The following is a 23,036-nucleotide window of genomic DNA, read 5'->3' as shown; positions in this document are numbered from 1 at the left end:
TCGTGGATGGTAGCAAATGCCCTGTGGGGGTGGTTACAGCAATGGAAGCAGAACAACTGTCAGCGCAGGGGCAAACCCATCTGGGCTGCTGCACTGTGGCAAGATATTGCTTCCCGGATAGAGAACCTGGTTGTAAAGGTATGCCATGTAGATGCTCATGTACCCAAAAATCGGTCTACTGAAGAACATCAAAACAACCAGCAGGTAGATTAGGCTGCTAAGATTGAAGTGGCTCAGGTGGACCTGGACTGGCAACATAAGGGTGAATTATTTATAGCCCGATGGGACCATGATACCTCGGGCCATCAAGGTAGAGATGCAACATACAGATGGGCTCGTGATCGAGGGGTGGACTTGACCATGGACACTATAGCACAGGTTATTCATGAATGTGAAACATGTTGTCTTGGTTTTAGCTAGGAGAGAGTTAATTTTCCTCCCAGTAGCTGGTAGAGTGCTATGTTTTGGATTTAGGATGAGACTAATGTTGATCACACACTGACGTTTACTTGTTGCAGAGCAATGCTTACACTAAGCCAAGGACTTTTCAGCTTCTCGCTCTGTCCTGCCAGCGGGCAGGCTGGGGGTGCAGCAAGAGCTGGGAGGGGACAAACCCAGGACAGCTGACCCAAACTGACCAAAGGGGTATTCCATATCATCTGACCTCATGCTAAATAATATATAGGGGTGGCTAACCGGGGTGGGGGGCCGGCTGCTTGGGAATAGACTGAGCATCGGTCAGCTGGTGGTGAGCAATTGTATTGTGCATCACTTGTTTTGTACATATTATTATTATTATTATTTTATTTTCCTGTCCTAATAAACTGTCCCTATCTCAACCCATAGATTTCAGTTCTTTTTTTTTTTTTTCTGGTTTCTCTCCCCCATCCCAGTGAGCGAACGGCTGTGTGATGTTTAGCTGCTGGCCGGGTTAAACCACAACACATGTGCTGCAATCAAGCAAGCCAAATGGTCAAAGCCTCTTCGGTATGGAGGACAATGGCTGAAATATAAATATGGAGAGGCCTGGCAGATTGATTACATCACACTCCCTCAAACCCGCAACGGCAAGTACCACGTACTTACAATGGCGGAAGCAACCACCGGATGGCTGGAAACATATCCTGTGCCTCATATCCTGAACCTCATTAAGTTCAACAAGGGCAAGTGCAGGGTCCTGCACTCAGGGAGGAATAACTCCAAGCACCAGTACAGGCTGGGGGGTGACCTGCTGGAGAGCAGCTCTGCAGAGAGAGAGTCCTGGGAGTCCTGGTGGACATCAGGCTGACCATGAGTCAGCAATGTGGCCAAGAAGCCCAATGGTATCCTGGGCTGCATTCAGAAGAGTGTTGCCAGCAGGTCAAGGGAGATGATCCTCCCCCTCTACTCAGCCCTGGTGAGGCCACACATGGAGTACTGTGTCCAATTCTGGGTGCCCCAGAACAAGAGCAACATAGAACTATTGGAGTGAGTCCAGAGGAGGGCTACGAAGATGATTAGAGGACTGTAGCACCTGTCATACAAGGACAGCCTGAGAGAACTGGGCCTGTTTAGCCTGGAGAAGAGAAGACCAAGAGGGGATCTTATCAGTGTGTATAAATATCTGAGGGGAGGGTGTCAAGAGGATGGGGCCAGATGGTTTAGTAGTGCCCAGCGACAGGATGAGAAGCAACAGGCACACACTTAAATGCAGGAACACAGGGAGTTCCATCTGAATATGAGAGGACACTTCTTCACTGTGAGGGTGACAGAGAACAGGTTGCCCAGAGAGGTTGTGGAGTCTCCTTCTCTGGAGATATTCAAAACCTGCCTGGATGCCATCCTGCGCACCTGCTCTAGGTGACCTTGCTTGAGCAGAGGGTTGGACCAGATGATCTCTAGAGGTCCCTTCCAACCTCAACCATTCTGTGATTTAGTTAATGTTAACTTATTACACACAAGGAGAAAATTTAGTCTTGGCATAACTGAGAGTCCAACTGATGGAAAAAAGCAGTTGCATCTGTTTCCTCTAGAATTATAGCTAGTTGTTATTCCATGGATAAGCGGGGCATGGTAACATTTCAAATGTCTTCCTATGTTAGGAAGTATGGGTGCTAAGGGTAGAATTGAAGCCAAGATGTTTCCTATTGCCTGGAAAAATGTAACTGTCCATGTACTTACGTGTGTTTTTCCATGTCAGCGTTACTTCATTTCTCTCAGTGAAGCACTAATGTTAGTGACATTACTGGTCAGGTTTTGGAGTTAGAGAATTTGGATTTGAAGGACTTAACAAATCATTTTGAGTAATTCTATGATACAGTCATACACTCAACTCAGACTAGCCTTCATCTCTTTGATCTTTATCCATTTAGCAGTATAAAGAATCAAATTCTATTGTAACTTTAAGGAAATTTGGATGGTTTCTCTAAGGTGTCAGTGTAGTTTTTTTGCTTTTTGTTTTGTTTTTAAATGGAGTTTGTGCTAATTAAGGGAGTGTGTGTATGTGTATGATAGACTTTCATTGCTTTAATTGCTAAGGGGAAAAACCTGTGTTTTCTAACTTTTTCCCAAAGCTGGGAAAAAGCAAGGCAACCTTGAAGAAAATAGGGAGGCTTGTAGCTTGTGTAGTCTTCAGCTGAGAAAATAAGGAAACCTTAAAGGAAACCGAGACTGGTAGCCTTGAGCTAGCAGAAGCAGAGAAGATAAGGGATGAAAGGTAAAAAACATGAAGGAGAAAACAGCTGCAGGAAGATTCCAGACTGACCTATGGTAACCTTTTGCTCATTAAGGGTCATTAACATATTAAAATCACATCTATCAAAATGATAATGTATGCTAATGTGGGATTTGGTGCCCCACCCCCGCTAGTCCTCTGTAATGCACAAACTCAGTAGAGATAAGTTAGGTGAGCTGGTACAGCCGATCAAAAGTAGCCAGAGAGATAGTTTTCACAAGTTTGCTGTGTATAAATGATGATTCAAGCCAGAGGTGTGCTTGCTTTGCAAAAGATTGCCAAGCACCTGATTCTGCAGTTATGTCATTAATTAAATAATTAAAAGACCTTTGTGTGGATTCTGACTCTGTGCGCTTATTGGTGGGGTGCACCGGGCATGAACCTACGGACAACATAACTGCTTTTGACTTGAAAGTTGATTAGACTTAGAATTTATTTTCTCATTTCCTTTACTCTCAGGTGTGCAATACTTATGTTTCAAAGGGAATTTGTACTTTGGTTGTAAAACCAGGATCTGTACTGCAGACTTTTTATTAATACTCAGTTATTAGTTTGAGTGGATGATCCGATGAAGGTATGTTATTCTGTGTTAGCTTACAAAGCTATCAGAGAGAAGAATGTGAGGATTTCCTGCTTATTCATGCAACTGTCTAACTTCTAACAGGTTGGAAAGAACAACTGCAAACCTCATCCCAAAGTTGAATCCAGCGTTGACAGAATAGAGCCAAAGAACCAACCACCACCTATAAACTTCCAGATAAAGCATTGAATACTCTAATATCAATTTAACATACTAATAATAGTATTTAATTTCATTTGTTTTTCTTTTTACTTTCTTTATGCTGATTTCACTACTAAGTATCCATTGGCATTTACAGAACACCAAAATACTCCTCTACTGATCAGGCTTGCATTAGTACATTACCTGCATGTGCCACCATCAATTTAGGTGCAGCTCGCATGCTGGAACAGGCTCCCCAGGGGCATAGTTATGGCACCAAGCCTGTTGGAATTTAAGAAGTATTTGGACTGTGCTCTTAGTCATATGGTCTGAATTTTTGGGTAGCCCTGTGTGGTGCCAGGAGTTGGACTCGATGATCCTTGTGGGTCCCTTCCAACTCAGAATATTCTATGACTTTCTTATAGTATTTCTGACAAGGCTGAAGTACCATCTCTATGTCAGTTGGAGAGTTGTTACTCATAATGTTCCTTTCATAGTACTTCCCATCTCCCAGAGACTTTTCCAGATGATGAGTTTGTTACTTATGATCAAAGGAGTGCCTATGAGAACTCTTCATAGACGATACAGAGTCATCTGAAGATAAGGCATTATAGGATAGTATTCTTCAAGTTAATTTTTAAAATACTTTGATCTTCAAGACCATTTCAGCCTTGCCCAGCATTAGCCAGATTTTCTTGAAGTATCTGCCTTCTTAGCAATTAAGATCTAGCAAGTAGTGCCTAGGCACAAAAAAGAACAATTGAAATGTTTTTGTGGGTGAAGTTTTTTTTTCCTTTCCTCCTTTTGTATTGCTTTGTCCAAGGCTGCATGGTTTTTGTATTAAGAAAGACACTTTCCTGAAATATTTTTGTGTTCAGTATTGTTGTGAAATTGTCAATAGTGTTTGTACTTGTTTATAGCAGTTGCATGTTCCTTTCATTAAACTGAACACTTTAATTTCAGGAACATGATTGTTTCAGGAACATGATTGTTTCAGGAAGATGATTGAGGTGGAGAGGTTGAGGGCCATCAGGGAGTGCGAGCGGGAGATAGACTGGTGGAGCAACTCCCTGCAAGGCCTGAAGGAGAGGCACCGGGGTGAGACTCCCCTAATGGGGGTGGACCCCCTGCCCGATCACTGTCGGGCAGAGAAAGGGGACCTAGGAGTTGAGGAGGAATGGAGACGGGTCCCTGCTCAGTGTTGCAGGAAACTCCCCCCACCACCTGCCCCACCTTCCCAGGTGCCCTTATGCAACAGGTTTGAGGCCCTGGAGCTCGAGAGAGCGGTGGAGGAGGGTGTGGAAGAAAAGTTAACCAGGAAGCCCAGGGTGAGGAAGTCTGCTCCACGCCTCAAGACTGCTCCCACCAAGAAGGAAAGAAGGGTGATTGTGGTGGGCGACTCCCTTCTCAGAGGAACGGAGGGCCCTATCTGTCGGCCTGACCCTACCCGTAGGGAAGTCTGATGCCTCCCTGGGGCCAGGGTCAGGGATGTTGCCAGAAAGCTTCCCAACCTGGTTTGCCCCTCTGATTACTACCCGCTACTGATAGTCCAGGCTGGCAGTGATACCATTGATGAGAGAAGCCTGAAGGCTATCAAACAGGACTTGAGGGGGCTGGGACGGTTAGTGGACGGAGCGAGAGTACAGGTGGTGTTTTCGTCCATTCCTACAGTGACAGGGAATGGTTCAGAGAGGACACGAAAAGCCCACCTGATAAACACGTGGCTCAGAGTCTGGTGCCAACACAGAAGTTTTGGGTTCTTTGACCACGGGGCGCTCTACTCGGCACCTGGCCTGATGGCCGCAGATGGGTCCCAACTGTCCGCAAGGGGAAAATGGATCCTGGCCCAGGAGCTGGCAGGGCTCATTGAGAGGGCTTTAAACTAGGTAAGAAGGGGGGCGGGGATGAAACAAAGCTTGTTGGAGGTGTGCCAGGGGGAACAGTGGCAAGGCTGGGGGAGAAGGCTAAGGCCCAGCTGAAGTGCATTTACACTAATGCACGCAGCATGGGCAACAAGCAGGAGGAGCTGGAAGCCATTGTGCAGCATGCAGGCTGTGACTTGGTTGCCATCACGGAAACGTGGTGGGACCACTCTCATGACTGGAGTGCTGCAATGTCTGGCTATAGGCTCTTCAGAAGGGACAGGCAGCACGGAAGGGGTGGTGGAGTGGCTCTCTATATTAGAGAGTGTTTTGATGTCATCGAACTTGGGGCTGGGAATGACAAGGTGGAGTCACTATGGGTTAGGATCAGCAGAAAGGCCAACAAGGGAAGCATCCTGGAGGGGGTCTGTTATAGACTGCCAAACCAGGATGAGGGGATGGATGAGGAGTTCTACAGGCAGCTGGCAGAAGTTGCGAAATCGTCAGCGCTTGTTCTTGTGGGGGACTTTAACTTCCCAGACATATCCTGGAAGCACAACACAGCCCAGAGAAAGCAGTCCAGGAGGTTTCTGGAGAGCATGGAAGATAACTTCCTGACGCAGCTGGTTGGCGAGCCTACCAGGGGAGGTGCCCCGCTAGACCTTCTGTTCACTAACAGAGAAGGACTGGTGGGAGACGTGCTGGTCAGGGGCTGTCTTGGGCAGAGTGACCACGAAATGGAGGAGTTCTCGATACTTGGGGAAGTCAGGAAGGGGATCAGTAAAACCGCTGTCTTGGCCTTCTGGAGGGCTGACTTTGAGCTGTTCAAGACACTGGTTGGCAGAGTCCCTTGGGAGGCGGTACTGAAAGACAGAGGAGCCCAGGAGGGCTGGGAGCTCTTCAAGAAAGAAATCTTAATGGCTCAGGAGCGGTCTGTCCCCACATGCCCAAAGACGAGCCGGCGTGGAAGAAGACCGGCCTGGCTGAGCAGAGAGCTGTGGCTTGAGCTTAGGAGAAAAAAGAGGGTTTATAATCTCTGTAAAAGAGGGCAGGCCATTCAGGGGGACTACAAGGATGCTGCGAGGCGGTGCAGGGACAAAATCAGAAAGGCCAAAGCTCATCTGGAGCTCAATCTGGCTTCTGCCATTAAAGATAACAGAAAATGTTTTTATAAATATATCAACACAAAAAGGAGGACTAAGGAGAATCTCCATCTTTTACTGGATGTGGGGGGAAACTTAGGTACAAGAGATGAGGAAAAAGCTGAGGTGCTTTGCCTCAGTCTTTAACAGCAAAACCAGTTGTTCTCTGGACGCCCAGTACCCTGAGCTGGTGGAAGGGGATGGGGAGCAGAATGTGGCCCCCACAATCCATGAGGAAATGGTTGGTGACCTGCTACAGCACTTGGATGTACGCAAGTCAATGGGGCCGGATGGGATCCACCCAAGGGTACTGAGAGAACTGGCGGAGGAGCTGGCCAAGCCGCTTTCCATCATTTATCGGCAGTCCTGGCTATCGGGGGAGGTCCCAGTCGACTGGCAGCTAGCAAATGTGACGCCTGTCTACAAGAAGGGCCAGAGGGTCAACCCAGGAAAATATAGGCCTGTTAGTTTAACATCAGTGCCAGGGAAGCTCATGGAGCAGATTATCTTGAGTGTCATCATGCGGCAGTTGCAGGGCAAGCAGGCGATCAGGCCTAGTCAGCATGGGTTTATGAAGGGCAGGTCCTGCTTGACGAACCTGATCTCCTTCTATGACAAGGTGACACACTTAGTGGATGAGGGAAAGGCTGTGGACGTGGTCTACCTTGAATTCAGTAAGGCATTTGACACCGTTCCCCACAGCATTCTCCTCAGGAAACTGGCTGCTCATGGCTTGGACTGGCGCACGCTTCGTTGGGTTAAGAGCTGGCTGGATGGCCGGGCCCAGAGAGTTGTGGTGAATGGAGTCAAATCCAGTTGGAGGCCGGTCACTAGTGGAGTCCCCCAGGGCTCGGTACTGGGACCAGTCCTCTTTAACATCTTCATTGATGATCTGGATGAGGGGATCGAGTGCACCCTCAGCAAGTTTGCAGACGACACCAAGTTAGGTGCGTGTGTCAATCTGCTCGAGGGTAGGAAGGCTCTGCAGGAGGATCTGGAGAGGCTGGATCGATGGGCCGAGGCCAGCTGTATGAAGTTCAGCAAGGCCAAGTGATGGGTCCTGCACATGGGGCACAGTAACCCCAAACAGAGCTACAGGCTGGGAGATGAGTGGTTAGAAAGCTGCCTGTCAGAGAAGGACCTGGGAGTATTGGTTGACAGCTGGCTGAATATGAGCCAGCAGTGTGCTCAGGTGGCCAAGAATCCTGGCTTGCATAAGAAACAGCATGGCCAGCAGGTCTAGGGAAGTGATTGTCCCCCTGTACTCGGCTCTGGTGAGGCCGCACCTCGAGTACTATGTTCAGTTTTGGGCCCCTCGCTACAAGAAGGACTTTGAGGTGCTTGAGCAAGTCCAGAGAAGGGCTACGAATCTGGTGAAGGGTCTGGAGAACAAGTCTTGCGAGGAGTGGCTGAGGGAGCTGGGACTGTTTAGCCTGGAGAAGAGGAGGCTCAGAGGCGACCTTATCACACTCTACAGGTACCTGAAAGGAGGCTGTAGCAAGGTGGGTGTTGGTCTATTCTCCCACGTGCCTGGTGACAGGACGAGGGGAATGGGCTTAAGTTGCACCAGGGGAGGTTTAGGTTGGATATTAGGAAGAACTTATTTACCGAAAGGGTTGTTAGTCACTGGAATAGGCTGCCCAGGGAAGTGGTTGAGTCACCATCCCTGGAGGTCTTTAAAAGACGTTTAGATGTAGAGCTTAGGGATATGGTTTAGTGGATGATTTGTTAGCGTTAGGTCAGAGATTGGACTCGGTGATCTTGGAGGTCTTTTTCAACCTAGACTATTCTGTGATTCCGTGATTCTGTGGTAAGGATAGCCTTTGTTAGGATAAACAAGATACTCTCTGTAGCCTTTAAATAGCTTTTATTAGAGGTAAATTTATCGGAGTTTCGGAGTCCATCCAGCTAACCATTTATTTTGTGCAAATGTCTAGCAGTGTTATATATATGCCAGCAGAGTCTGAGATAAACCACGATGGAGAACTTATCAGAAGAGTTTGTGACCTCAGCATATGAAACTTTTTAGAAGAAAACTGTACTGGGCAGTTGTTCAAAAAGAATAGCTCTCTGTAGTTTAATTATATTAATTTATTTTTATCGTAAATATTAAGAATGAGTTGAATAAAAAAAAGTTCAGTTTTCATTCTAGACTTGTATTCCTTTCAGGTCAAGAGCTGTAGAGCAGTTGCTGGATCATAATTACCAAATTCATTGTTCCTTTTTAATATATTAAATTCTATTCTTGTGTACTGTGACCTAAATATTAACATAAGAATAAAAAAAATCAGAATTGAAAAGCTTAATACGTTAAAGCTTTTCTAAGAGAATTTCAGGAAGGGAAGAATTTAACTCTTATTAAAGAAAAATCTAAAAGGGTCACTAAATTACAGTGGGAAAAAAAAATCTGAGGATATTGTTAATATCTTGGCTGCACATGTCTCAAGGCCTGACTTTTTCCCAAAAAGCTAGTAAGAATTTTTTTTTGTCTGCTTAGCAATACTGCTGGTGATTTATTTACAGTGAATGAGCTGAGATATAAAAATTCAGACAATGAGAAAACAATCCATAGAAGAAAAAAAATACAGCTTATCTCATGAAAGAACTCTTCTAAAAGCAGGGAAATAATAGATTATTTAAATTAACCTTATTCTATACTATGAATAGAAAAGTAATTTGAATCTTTTTTCTGTTGACAGGAAATACCTGATAGCTTCAAAATTGTGGTGAAAATACAGACAATCCTAAGATACTGATTACTCTGAAAAACAAGCCTGTTCAATGAATATAGATGACTTCATTAGGTAAATATTTTTTCTTTAGGCCTTCCTTTTAAGCTTCTTCAATTGTACCTGCTTCTATCTGTTAGTAACCTACTTCCATTAGAGAAATCCCAAGAAGTGTTTTTTCAGAAACAGGAACATTTATCTTATGGGCTTGGTGTGGGATAGTTATGAAAGCATCATTGAGGTACCCAAAATTACCACTTTCATCTCTGTTACCCCCCCCCCCCCCCCCCCCCTTCTTACTGCCATCAAACCCCTTGTAGGAAAATCAGCTGAAAATTAGCAACTGGCCAGATGGTATTTCGTTTTTTTTTTGTTTTGTTTTGTTTTGTTTTGTTTTGTTTTGTTTTTTTGTTGTTTTTTTTTTTGTTTTGTTTTGTTTTTGTTTTTGTTTTTGTTTTGTTTTGTTTTTTGTTTTGTTTTGTTTTGTTTTGTTTTGTTTTGTTTTGTTTTTTTGTCTGTACAGTAAGGCAACTATTTTCATAAGAAAATAACTTTGTCCCTCAAGTCACTGAGGAGTTTTAGCAAAGATCAAAGCTTTCAGTGAGGTTCAAAGCAATGCATTTCTGTTCCCTGACAGACTTATTGAACTGTCTTAATATAGTTTGGATTGTTTTATTGGATTTATGTGGCAAGGGTTTGGTAGCGGAGGAGCTGCAGGGGTGATCTCTGTGAGGAAAGTCCAGAACCAAACCAATGAGCAATGATGGTTGCGTCTCTGTGAAAGTGTATTTAAGGGCGGGGGCGGGGGGGGGGGGGGGAAGCTGTGCAGCAGCAGCTAGGAGAGAGGAGTGAGAAAATGTGAAGGAAACAGCCATGCAGACACCAAGGTCAGTGAAAGGACGTGCCCCAGGCACCAGAGAATAAGTTTCCCTGCAGCCTGTGGAGAAGACCATGGTGGAGCATATCTCCATGCTGCATCCTGTGGAGGAGCCAACTGTGGAGCAGGTGGATCTGACCTGAAGGAGGCTGCATCCCATGGAGAGCCCCTGCCATAGCAGACTCTGGACTGGAACTGCAGCCCATGGAGAGGAGTCAACACAGGAGCAGGTGATCTGGCAGGAGCTGTTGCCTATGGGGGATCTGTGTTGGAGCAGTTTGCTCCTGAATGATGGAGCCTGTGGTACGGACCCATATTTGGAGCAGTTCTTGAAGAGCTGCTGCCTGTGGGAAGCCCATGTAGGATCAGTTTGGGAAGGACTGCATCCCATGGAAAGGACCCCATGCTGGAGCAGGGGAAGAGAGTGACCATGAAGGAGAAGCAGAGACAAAGCTTTAGGGACTGAACACAACCCCCCTTCCCCTGCGCTACTTGGGGGGGGGGGGTGAAGTGAAGGTGTTTTTAGTTTGCTTTTAGTTTCTCGCTGTTCTAGTCTGCTAGTGATAGGCAATAAATTATATTAATCTCCCTCTGAGTCTGTTTTGCCTATGACAGTAATTGGCAATTTCTATGTCCTTATCTCAACCCTTGAGCCCTTTCCATCGTATTTTCTTCCCCTTTTTCCTTTGAGGAGGGGGAGTGAGAGAGCGGCTATGGTGTAGTTTAGTTGCCCAGGATGCTAAAGCCACCACAGTTATATATTTTTTATTAAGGACAAGGCAGAATTTTCCCAATGAAATTTGTGTTAACTTTGTATCATGGCCATCAAAAGAAAAATTTACTTTGATTTGTCTTATGATTCATGAAAACAGTAATTATTAACTTTGTAGCATCATGCAGGGGTAAAGGCATAACTCTGTATTAACAAACAAGTCATCTGTTTCATGGGTGGCATCTCTTTTTCCATAAGACCACAATAAATAGAGAAGAAACATTACCAAAACCTTTTCCAAAATTCAACTTAATTTTATACAAGTCCAATGTCAATATGTTAAAAGTCAATGATTCAGAAACATGTACTTGAATTTGCAGGCATCCTGAAAGAGGAATTTAACAACTGTAGTGCTGCTTCACTGCCTATCAAATCAATTTGAGTGATAGTTACGTACCCACAGCAATACACACAGACCAACACAGAAGGAACAAATGTAGGAGCTTTGCATCATGCTCTTTATAAATGTTTTACAGCGCACAAAACAGTATATGCTTCTCAGAGTACTATCCAAATAATGTCAGCCCATCAGAGCAATGGGTTACAGGAATTTAAGTGCTGTAACCAGCCATATCAATTGTTTATCTATCTTAGTTCTCACTGCTTCAGTCTCAGTGTCAATCTAATCTTTACAGCAGGCTCTATCACAAAGGTAGTCTCTTAACAGCCTCTAGACATAATTTTGACTTCCATCTGGTACCTGACAAGCCATGATGTTTCTTTGAGATCTGCTGCAAAACAGAAGTCAAGACAGGGATCTAGGGAACATCTTCCTACCTTACAAATTTGCATAGAATGGTCATTTCCAGAAGTAAATACTCATTCTGAAATCGGAGGCCTTTTTAGTAGTGCAACAACTTGCATGTGTTTACAAAGTTTACCCCTTCCCAAAGCAGAAAAGACCTTTCATATAAGTAAATTCTCATCTGTAATTCAGTTAATAGCTTCATTTATTCAACACATTATGTAAAATCTACATTGTTGTTTCACTTTTCATGTTTACACACAGGAGGATTGGTTTTTTTGATTTTTAACCATGATGCGACAAGAACTTCTTATAGCCTACCTTCTTATAGGAGATGCAAACATTAAATGCTATGAGAATTCCTGGCTCATTTATCTTGTTTTTCATTGCATTCCCTTTATTTCCCTCCCAGCCTGGCTCAAATGAACAAGGTTTGTATTCCACAAGTAATGTTCCAAGTGAAAGTCTGCCAATAGGAAGACTCCTGGAAACAGGGAAAACTCCTAGAGGGGTCTATAACTCTTCATTTGACAAGAAGTTCTTACGTGAAAGGTCAATCTTTTAGATACTGATTTGCAAAAGTAACTTGAGTGACACCAACTAAAAAGTGCTGATACGCATTCTTTGTGAGAATTCAGGTACTTGATACTTGAGAAATTTCAACTAGCACTAGGTAGAGATATGCAAATCCTCAAATGATGCAATATCACCCCTCTTTTCAGCTGTTGGCACTGTATATAAAGGGAAATATAGGTATTAACTACTTTTTTTTTTTTTAAAAAAAAAAAGCAATATTGCTACTCAAACTGCCTGCAAACTACAGTTAATGTACATGTAAGTCTGTCATGGATCAAAAGCCAAATTTTAACAGTAGGTGAAAAGCCAATATGTATTTCTTTAGCTGGATCCTTGAACTTTGACAGTTATCCTATCCATATACAGACATCAGATTGTACCTTTTTTCTGACAGCATTATCATCCCATACCACATACTACATATCAGCATTATCCTAAGTTACAACTCTCCTCAGTACTTAAACATTACCTTTTTTATACATCAACTGATTTAGATTTTTGTTTTTTGATTCTTTTTTCCTTGAGAAAAATGTTTGAATTACATAACCATTTTTTATGGTATTCAAATAAATCTAGATTCCAGATTTTTTACAAGGAGGATGGAACGTCCAGCTGTTTGTCCACTCTAACAGCTCTTGCAGTTCCTGTTCAAATGATGTGGCATATCCTGTGAAATGAATGATCTAGCTACCAAAAAAAAGTCTCAAAACACATTAAAAATGTACACAGACTAAAAGTAATTAATATTGACTAAGGAATGTTGTTTATTAAGGCTGTGCTTCAGAAAGAGGATATTTAGGGTTAAGTAGCCTTCATCAAGGCACAGAATGGAAAGAGGTAAGCACAGCTGTCTGTAGAAGAGAAATTATATACAACCACGAGTGAGGTGTGCATGCACGCAAACACAATTTAGAACTGCACAGCTGATCTTTATAACAAAACTGAACACAGTTAACAGGAAATATTGTGACTTATTGTGAAGTAGAACTGTGGCCACAGTTCTACTTCATTATTAAAAAACTTGGCAAATATTTCCAAACGTAAAATTCACAATTTGAATAAATGAAATATTTTAAACAAAGTGCTTCATGGATCTGAACCCTGCATGGTTGTACTGTCTGGTCTAGAAGCATTTTGTAGACATCATAGGAGCATTTCACACAAAACCAAAAATGTAATTCAGGTGAATAAGAAACAGGACATTTCCACAGACATTTCTAATGTTTTCACACTTTCAAGTAGTTGAGTTCTTACAGCCACTGGGTTTTGTAACAAATGTGTGCTACAGCAGTAAGGGTTTGTGGATTCCTTTAGCAGCAAAGGCCCATTTCAAAGGGCACGTGGTCTTTTCGGGTTGATCTGTTTACTGGCCTGTTCCTCCTCTTGTAGAGCTGCTCGGAAAGATTTCACTTTATCTTTAATGAAAAAGAGAGAAAGAGTACTGATGTGCTTGTACCCAACAAAGATCTTGAAACTAAGCCCTGAACTCCACAACCCTGCCCTAATGCACAACAAAGAAAATTCCTCCACCAAAACAGCTGAACCTACAAGAAACTCCAAGAGGATTAAGATAGATAAGCTTAAATTCAGTATTCACCATACAAACAAGTTGTTTAGCAACTTAGTCCCTTCTTAGATGCTACCCCTGTCTCTAGGCAGGATAGATTTGGAAACTACACAATTGTACTCCCAGTATGTAACCTGTTTGTACTTAAATTCTGCTTCTAACTTAAAGAGTACAGGAAGATACACACAGCATACTTCCTTTTCCTTCCCAGCAGCTTCCGAACCATTCTTAAAAGCAGACAAAATTGTATCTTAGTGTATGATCAGCAACATTCTCCCCTATTTTGTGCTCCCCGATCTGCACTGCGCTGGTGCAGCCTCACCTTGAGTCCTGTGTGCAGTTTTGTGTGCCACAATACGAGAAAAACATAAAACTATTAGAGTCCAAAGGAGGGCTACAAAGTTGGTGAAGGGTCTACAAGGGAAGACGTATGGGGAGCGGCTGAAGTCACTTGGATTGTTCAGCCTAAAGAAGAGGAGACTGAGGGGAGACCTCATGGCAGCCTACAGCTTTCTCATGAGGGGAAGAGAGAGGCAGGCACTGATCTCTTCTCTCTGGTGACCAGCAATAGGATCCAAGGGGATGGCATGAAGCTGCGACAGGGGACGTTCAGGTTGGATATTATGAAAAGGTTCTTCACTAAGAGGGTGGTTGGGCACTGGAACAGGCTCCCCAGGGAAGTGGTCATGGCACCAAGCCTGCTGGAGTTCAAGAAGTGTTATACAACACTGTCAGACATATGGTTTGATTTTTGGGTGGTACTTTCTGGTGCCAGGAGTTGGGACTCAATGATCCTTCTGGGTCCCTTCCAACTCAGGTTATGCTATGATTTTATGATTTTCCTATGAATGAATTTGTGATCATATTTTTGAAGTATTTTATTGTAAATGGATAAACACATCATTTAAAAAAATTAATCATAACTATCAGGAGAGAGGGAGAAACCTAAGAAAGGAGGCATGGCATTCCTTCATATTTCTATTCCTCTTCCCCCTCCTCTCCTGTGATAGGTCCAAGAAGATGAAGGAAAACATAATGACAGCATGAAGAAATTAGTTCCAAAGTGAAAAGCGAATGTCCTGGTTTTAGCTAGGAGAGAGTTAATTTTCCTCCCAGTAGCTGGTAGAGTGCTATGTTTTGGATTTAGGATGAGACTAATGTTGATCACACACTGATGTTTTACTTGTTGCAGAGCAGTGCTTACACTAAGCCAAGGACTTTTCAGCTTCTCGCTCTGTCCTGCCAGCGGGCAGGCTGGGGGTGCAGCAAGAGCTGGGAGGGGACAGACCCAGGACAGCTGACCCAAACTGGCCAAAGGGGTATTCCATACCATTTGACCTCATGCTGAACAATATATAGGGGTGGCTAGCCGGGGTGGGGGGGGGCGGCTGCTTGGGGACTGGCTGGGCATCGGTCAGCGGGTGGTGAGCAATTGCATTGTGCATCACTTGTTTTGTACATATTATTATTATTATTATTTTATTTTCCTGTCCTAATAAACTGTCCCTATCTCAACCCATAGGTTTCAGTTTTTTTCTCATTTCTCTCCCCCATCCCAGAGAGGGAGGGAGGAGGGTGAGCGAACAGCTGTGTGGTGTTTAGCTGCCGGCTGGGTTAAACCACAACAGGGAAAAAAATGAAATATGCAGTGACCATTATGTGCCACCAGCAGAACACAGAAGTTACTGGGAGAATCTTTGACTTCCCTTCTGTAAAGCTATACAAGCATGATCCTGCCTGTAAAGACACGAGGCTCTCTTAGATAACCTTTACCTTCAGTGTCTTGTTTCAAAAGAAGTATCTAATAAGCTTTAGAAGAACAGAGAATCACCTAAACTGTGTTTTCTCACTGCTGGTGTCTCAAATTGTCTCTTCCTGAAGAGGAAGTCATCATTTAGTTTGTAAGAAGCAAAGGAACCTAAAACCAATTCTTTGCTGAGCAGGCCACATCTTATTTGCTTAATGCATTCTTATAACCTACAGTAGATACTCAGACTGAGGAAAATCTAAGATTTTATCTTCTAAGGAATTTTCTAATGTGGATCCAAAAAAAAACAAAAGAAAAAGAAAAACAAAACAAACAAAAAAACACCAAAACAACAACAATAAAAATCCTTGAATTTTCAACAGTGTAACATGCCTGATGGAGTGCAAAGAGATACAGAATTTAAAATGAAAAATTAATCTCCATGATGTATCAAGCTGACAAGATGATTTTAGATGACTAGTGGAATGGGCACTAATTAACTACATATTTTTTTTTTCAACAAAGAGGCTGGTAAGATTCAGACAGAAAGGCTGCTGAAGAAAAAAGTACACTAACAAGCAAGCTACTCAGAGCTTGATGCAACTCTTATGCATAGATTAAAAAAAAAAAAAAATGACAGCAGGCTCCCTGCTATACCACAGAGTGCAACAGAGCAGGTGGGAGTTGCAACTAATTTTTCCTCATTGCATTACCGTTTTTTTTGTTTGTTTGTTTGTTTGTTTTTCCGTACAGATCTTTTGGCTTTTCTTTTCCCTCCCTTTATCATTTCGGAACAAAGGAAAAAAAAGGAAAGTTGCGGGAACAAGTTCCTACTTCCTGGAGTCTTTTAAACTAGGATGAACAGAATACAGATGTGATCTTGCTCCTTGGCAGCAGAATAAGCATTACTTCAACAGGGCATTAAAGGACAGCATAAGAGGAAAAAAAAATCCCAAAATATAAGCACTCTCTATGAACTGCTAATAATGCACACAAAATTGATTAAAAGCAATCTACCTCTAAGTTCGGTCAGAATATCAATTTTCTGCTCTAGAATTGCTTCAAGTTGTGTAGCATAAGAATCCACATCATAGTCTACTTCTTCTGTCATCTCAAGAAGGGCTTTTTCATCTTCCAGCCATCTAATAGATTCCTAGATAAAATTTAAAAACAAATAAACAATAAACAAAAACAAGTAAATAAGAAGAAATTCTTTGATGGTGGTGAGGCACTGGAACAGGTTGCCCAGAGAAGTTGTGGATGCCTCAGCCCTGGAAGTGTTTAAGGCCAGGCTGGATGGAGCTTTGAGCAACCTGGTCTAGTGGATGGTGTCCCTGGCCTTGGCAGGGGGGTTGGAATTATAAGATCTTTGAGATCCCTTCAAACCCTGTACTGGGACTGGTTGGGATGGAGTTAACTTTCCCTGCAGCAGCCCATGCAATGCTGTGCTCTGCACTTGTAGCTAGAACAGCACTGGTATCACTCCAGTGTTGTGTCTATTGCTGAGCAATACTGGCACAGCATCAAGACTCCCTCCAATCCCCCCCCCCCCCGAAAAGCCAGCAGGCTGGGGGTGGGCAAGAAGGAGGGAGGGGACATCACTAGAGCAGCTGACCTAAACCAACCAAAGGGATATTCCATACCATATGATATCACACTCAGCAGTAAAAGGTGGGTGTATTGGGTTTATATGGCAAGGTTTTGGTAGCAGAGGGGCTGCAGGGGTGACCTCTGTGAGAAGAGTCCAAAAGCTACCCCATGTTAGATAAGGGCCAGTTTCAGCCTGCTCTAAAGGGACCTACCACTGGCCAGAGTCAAACCAATAAGCAATGGTGGCTGTGTCTGTGAGCACATATTTAAGAAAGGGGAAAAAAACTGCTGCGCAAAAGCAGCTGGGAGAGAGAGGAGTGAGAAACAGCCCTGCAGACACCAAGGTCAGTGAAGAAGGAGGGGGAGGAGGTGCTCTGGGTGCTGGAGCAGAAGTTCCCCTGCAGCCTGTGGAGAGGACCATGGTGGAGCAGGTTGTCCCCCTACAGCCCATGGTCTACCACAGAGTAGATCTCCACCCTGCAGCCTGTGGAGGAGCCCATGGTGGAGTAGATGGATCTGACCTGAAGGAGGCTGTGGCCTGTGGAGAACCCCTGCCTGAACAGACTTCAGGCTTGACCTGTGGAGAGGAGCCCATGCAGGAGCAGGTGATCTGAGAGGAGCTGCCACCCATGGGGGACCCATGTTGGAGCAGTTTGCTCCTGACGGATAGACCCCGTGGTATAGACCCATATTGGAGCAGTTCTTGAAGAACTGCTGCTTGTGGGAAGCCCATGTAGGATCAGTTTGGGAAGGACTGTATCCTGTGGGAGGGGCTCCACCTTGGAAAAGGGGAAGAGAGTGACCATGAAGGAGCAGCGGAGACAAAGCATTACAGACTAACTGCAACCCCCATTCCCTGTTCCCCTGTGGCACTCAGAGGGAGGAGGTGGAAGAGGGTGGAGGGGGAGGGAAGGTGTTTTTAGTTTTTTGGAGTTTCTCATTGCCCTAACTTGTTAATAGGTAATAAATTATATTAGTTTCCCTACTCTGAGTCTGTTTTACCCGTGACAATAATTGTTGAGTGATCTCCCTGTCCTTATCTCAACCCTTGAGCCTTTTCCTTTGTATTTTCTCCCCCTTTCCCTTTGAGGAAGGGGAGTGAGAGAGAAGTTGTGGTGGAGCTCAGCTGCCCAGCTGAGTAAAACCACCACAGTCGTTTGTGGTGCCCAACATGGGGCTTGAAGGGTTGATATAACAATAGATTTGATCAGAGTGCTTTAGAGGGAACTTGCAATTAGAATTTAGTTTACAGTTGCTAGTCACGATGCTGTCTGGATTGCTGTTAATATTTTTCTATGTCATCCTGTTTTATGTGATCTGTCATGTTCTCCCTTTTACTCTATAGCAGATTGGAGAGTTTGTTAAAGCCTGTGTCTGTTTTTTTCAGTTTGCTGTTCTGTAAAGCACTGGCCTTGAGCCTAATCTGGTATTCGGGCCCTGCATTACTATCATCTCTGTACTTTGAGAACTATCTCTTGGAGAATATTAACAACTACAGTCTCTTTTTCCTCCTCTGGAAGTCAGTTTGTGGACGATATCAGGAAAGGTACCTCCTCCTTTCCCTGTGTTGTAGGAAGACACTGCAGAACCAACAACAGGTCAGCTTCGCAAGGAACTGGGCAAGTGCAGCAATGACTTGAGCTAAACTGGCATTGGCGTCCAGAAATCTTACTCTGACTGTCTTGTGTGATCACTTTGGCAGATGAAGCCTAAATCATCAACAGTTCTTATAGACATTTTGGGAGAGGCCTACAGAATGGAAAGAAGTACCTATATATATCTGTTAAAGGACAGGGAACAGTGGTGATAAGAATACCAATATACTAAAGTACGTGGAACCTGAGTGTGACACAAATGTTATGGAATAAGGGGTGGAGGTTGTGCTGGGTTGGAGTTAACTGTCCCTGTAGTGACCCATATAGTGTTGTGCTCTGCACTTGTAGCTAGAACAGCACTGGTATCACACCAATGTTTTTTCTATTGCTGAGCAGAGCAATTGCTCCCAAACAACTGCTACGCATGTTGAAGCCCTGCTTCCTGGGATGTAGCCGAATATCACTCATTGATGGGAAGTAGAAAATACATTTTTTCCTTCCTTCTGTGTTCCACGCAGCCTTTGCTTGTTTTTTTTTTTTTTTTTTTTTTTTTTTTTCCCTCTTCCTTTTCCCTTTAATTAAATTATCATTATCTTAACCTGTGAACCTTTCTTTTTCTTTCCAGCATACTTTCTTCTCCCACCCCCGCTCTTCTGAGGAGGAGGAGTGAGAGAGCAGTTGTGGTGGGGTTTGGTGACCCAAACCATTCTATGATTCTATGAAATACATTAGCAAAGGTACTAGTTTCAAGACAAAGAGCTGAATTACTCCTTTTCTCAAGATGACCACATTTCTATACTGTCTAGTCACCTCATTATAACAGATTTCAATCCTAAAATGAATCCTTATTCCCAATTCAGCAAAGTTGTGTGTTTTCTACATAGTTTCATAATTATAACAGCCATATTAGCAAACATAACATTATGTGGTTCTAAAGTCAGGCTTCAGTTTTAAGTACAGGATGGTTTCCACTGACTACAATCACGGTGTTGTTATTACAGTCATGGAGCAAAGATAATTCTGTCCATACTCAAAACCAGTTTTGAGAGAAGAAGAGCTATTTTAAGCTCTCTATTGCATGTGCTAACTCCCCACATAGACAAGATTATTGTAAAGGTTGGTTAAACCAGCTCTTGGGCACCTTTTCATTCCAAATATTACCAAAAAAGGGGAATTTAAAAAATAGTCTCACAGCAAAGAATGCAACCAAGAGCTTAAAGCTTATAGAACCATGCAAAGCTAAGATCAGGAGAACTGATCTCATTAGAAATACTTTGATTTTAAAAGAGAAAGCAGCTGACAGCTCTAGGCATGCTGGGCCTGAAATACTAAAATTAGCTCTTCCCCTCTGTGCTCAGTAGCCCAAGTAATATCGAAAGCATCATCCAAATCCCATGTATGCTTTTTTGCACAGATGGAGCTCACATTGGGACAGGATTCATCTCATCTAATGTAAACTTATATATTCAAGAATCACAGGAAGACAGACATGTCCAGAGCACACTTTATTCCATTGGTGTATTTTAGGCATTTTTGTCAGGATAGGATATTTCATATCCCAGAATCAACAGCTTCCAGAAGAAAGCTGACAGAAAACAACTTCTGCATGGTACAGCTTGTAGATTATGTATTGGTGCAGCCCACCTCCACCCATGGCATAAACTAACAAGCCACGCTGCAAACTAAGGGAGCTGAGGCTCGAACACATTTCCTTCTAGTGACTGCTGTGAGCAGCAGTAATCTCCAGCAGAAGGTCAGATGGACACACAGAGGCAATAACATCTTAAACTAATGCAACTTGTCTTTCCAGAAGTCCCAAGCATTAGGACACAGCTATGGCATAAGACTTTCACACTTCTGTGTCTTCGGGACTAGTGTTTCATAACTAAATCTCTACATCTATTGTAAAATGTTTTATTTAGTATCTTACTGTATTACATGAATACACATCAATGTTCCATTAAGTTTGATGCCTACATTAGGAGATCTGTGTATTCCCTACAGGTTTAATGTTCTGCTATTCTCTCACAGTAGACTTGCCAAATGGACAGCCTGCCTAAAGACTCTTAGGTTATGGACAGAAACAACTCACATTTCCTTCTGAAAACGAGTAATTCATACTTATTACAATTTGTTTTGTGAATATAAAAGGATCCATGGCACTGACCAGCATTGCACTATTGGCAGTATTCCTTCCAAAGACCCTGACTAGAGTGAAAACCTTTATGTATCTGTAAAAAGGATGTAAACAGGCAGTTAGAAAAATATCTGTCTCTTCTGGATCTCAGAGGGAGATGACCAAACTGTCAACAGAAATGGTTCTGATAGAGATATTACTATTAATTTCCAGCTTTGAAATAGGAATATTGGCATAGATTAGACAATGAAATCATAGAATCATAGAATGAATCATAGAAATGAAAAGTTCAAGACCAATCTGAATTAACTTCCTGCAACTAGAAAAAACACAGTCGCTAATGCTGGAAAAGGGCTAAAACAGAAAATATCTCAGTAGTAAAAAGAAACTAAGAGAAAATAGCAACTTTTCTTAGAGTGAACAGTCTATTTAGGAATGCTTATGAGAAAAAAAATAAAAAATACTAGATTTCTGGGATAATAGAAAAACATGCTTCTCTTTCATCCTGGGGACAAAGATTAGTGGTTATGAGATCTAAACATCTGTCCCTATTTGTTTGCTACAGTGGGCTTAGTGTAATAAAATAATTTAGAAAACCCTAACTGCAGAGGAATGACCAGATGATATCCTGCATCATATGCAGGATATGTGCTTTACTTGGGAAAATCTGAATGCCTGGATTAGGATAAAACAAAGCAGAGCTCCGTCCTTTACCTGGAAGACAACCCTGTGGTCTTCTACTACTTGTTCTTCCATTTCTACCATTTGTGACACAGCTTCATGAAAAGTAAACAGTTGTGGAGAAACTTCCTCTTCCTAAAAACAATAAAAGTTTGTTAGTCTGGAAAGAACTGTGGCTACAGGAAATATGCTGAATATGTTCCATCCTATCACAGAGCATGAAAAGAAATATGCATAAAGCAGAGCTTGTCAAAAATAGAGTTTTATACTTCTGACATGAAAACCTCCAGAAATGAGGGGAGAGGGCAATAAAAATAAAAATGTTAACAGAGTTAAATTTAGTTCATATTCATTAAATAGTTCCAGCCACTCATCCTTGTGAATACTGGAAAACAGAATATTCCACATTAGAAGAACAAGTTAAAATAGTGGGAAGACAAAGTAACAAGGGAATAACGGTAATTTTTAGTAGGTTTTAATACCTACAGAAAACTAGGTTTTCTGTCAGGGCCTTTGTTGTGCATGCCACAAAAGACAGACAATAATTTTCAGAAAAGAGAACACATTCAATACATTTCAGGAAATCAAAATTAAAGTAATACTTTGGAAAAAAAATAAACCTAACGTGAAAAATCTAAAACATACATAGGGGTTAATAAATTAGAAGAATGCACAGCATAGATTTACAAACTGGGGCAAACAGGACTTCTGTAGACAATAATCAACAATCAAAGGGGAAAGCACTAGGTAGTTTGCAATTCATTTTTTAGCAAGACAGTATGGTTCCTTATACCATGCCTTTGAAATCTCTTTAAATATAAATTGTAAAGCTTAATTAAATTCCACATGAACAATGAAAAAGTGTGATATGAAAGAATATCTGCCTGTCCAGTGGGAAACTCAGAATCACATAGCATGTTCTAGAGCCCATTACTAAAATGAGAGAAATACAGCAAAGACCACGAAGAAGTGTTTGAGAAGGAAGAGAATCTTGAGAAAAATACATTAGGGTAGTATAGATTTTTCTTTTCTATCTTTCATTGGCATTTTCACAAACTGAGTTTTAATCCCTATCGAATATTTAAGGAACCAGGACAATTGCTGATAATTAACAGTGAGGGAAAAACGTCCTTTGGAAGATGCCTTTCAGCCCCAGCTCCCTACTCGTTCAGTCCAGGGAGACGTTTTGGGAACGTGGTGTGGTTCTCCCCCCAAACAGGGCACTGGGGTTTCACTCCATGAAAATCAGGATGTCTGTAAGAGAGTGATGGGCAGCCAGATTCCTAAATGCAGAGAAAGGCAAACTCACTTGAAATGGGTGCTGGATGCATGGAAAATAAAGCTCAAAACCACAAGTGCTTTAAATAAAACATACAAATTTCCCAGGATACTTCTAACTGCCTAACACAAGATGAAGCTATACTGGAAAATATGCATACTAAAAAAAATCAGCACCTAGAACAGACACTTTCTAGACATTGTACTGGGTCTGGCTGGGATGTTAACTTTCCCTGCAGCAGCCCATACAGTGCTGTGCTCTGCACTTGTAGCTAGAACAGCAGTGGTATCACACCGGTGTTGT

At 42.7% G+C, this 23,036-nt stretch overlaps 1 protein-coding gene across 1 annotated transcript in view; it reads right to left on the bottom strand.

The window, feature by feature from the left end:
- Positions 1 to 11,253: 11,253 nt before the first annotated feature.
- LOC118157755 (kinesin-like protein KIF2A) overlaps positions 11,254 to 23,036 on the bottom strand; it is a 61,907-nt gene continuing 50,124 nt past the window's right edge. The window contains exons 18-20 of the mRNA XM_035312220.1: positions 21,488 to 21,589; positions 16,469 to 16,604; positions 11,254 to 13,552 (exon numbers count right to left, since the gene is read on the bottom strand). Of these exons, the coding sequence (XP_035168111.1) occupies positions 13,467 to 13,552; positions 16,469 to 16,604; positions 21,488 to 21,589 (324 nt within the window). The 3' untranslated portion in view covers positions 11,254 to 13,466. The remainder of the gene's footprint in view (positions 13,553 to 16,468; positions 16,605 to 21,487; positions 21,590 to 23,036) is intronic.

This window comes from Oxyura jamaicensis (genome assembly GCF_011077185.1).
Source record: "Oxyura jamaicensis isolate SHBP4307 breed ruddy duck chromosome 10 unlocalized genomic scaffold, BPBGC_Ojam_1.0 oxy10_random_OJ72041, whole genome shotgun sequence".
In the NCBI taxonomy this organism is placed as follows: domain Eukaryota; kingdom Metazoa; phylum Chordata; class Aves; order Anseriformes; family Anatidae; genus Oxyura; species Oxyura jamaicensis.
Note: the sequence above shows the minus strand (reverse complement) of the source record. Positions and strands in the feature narration are given on the sequence as shown.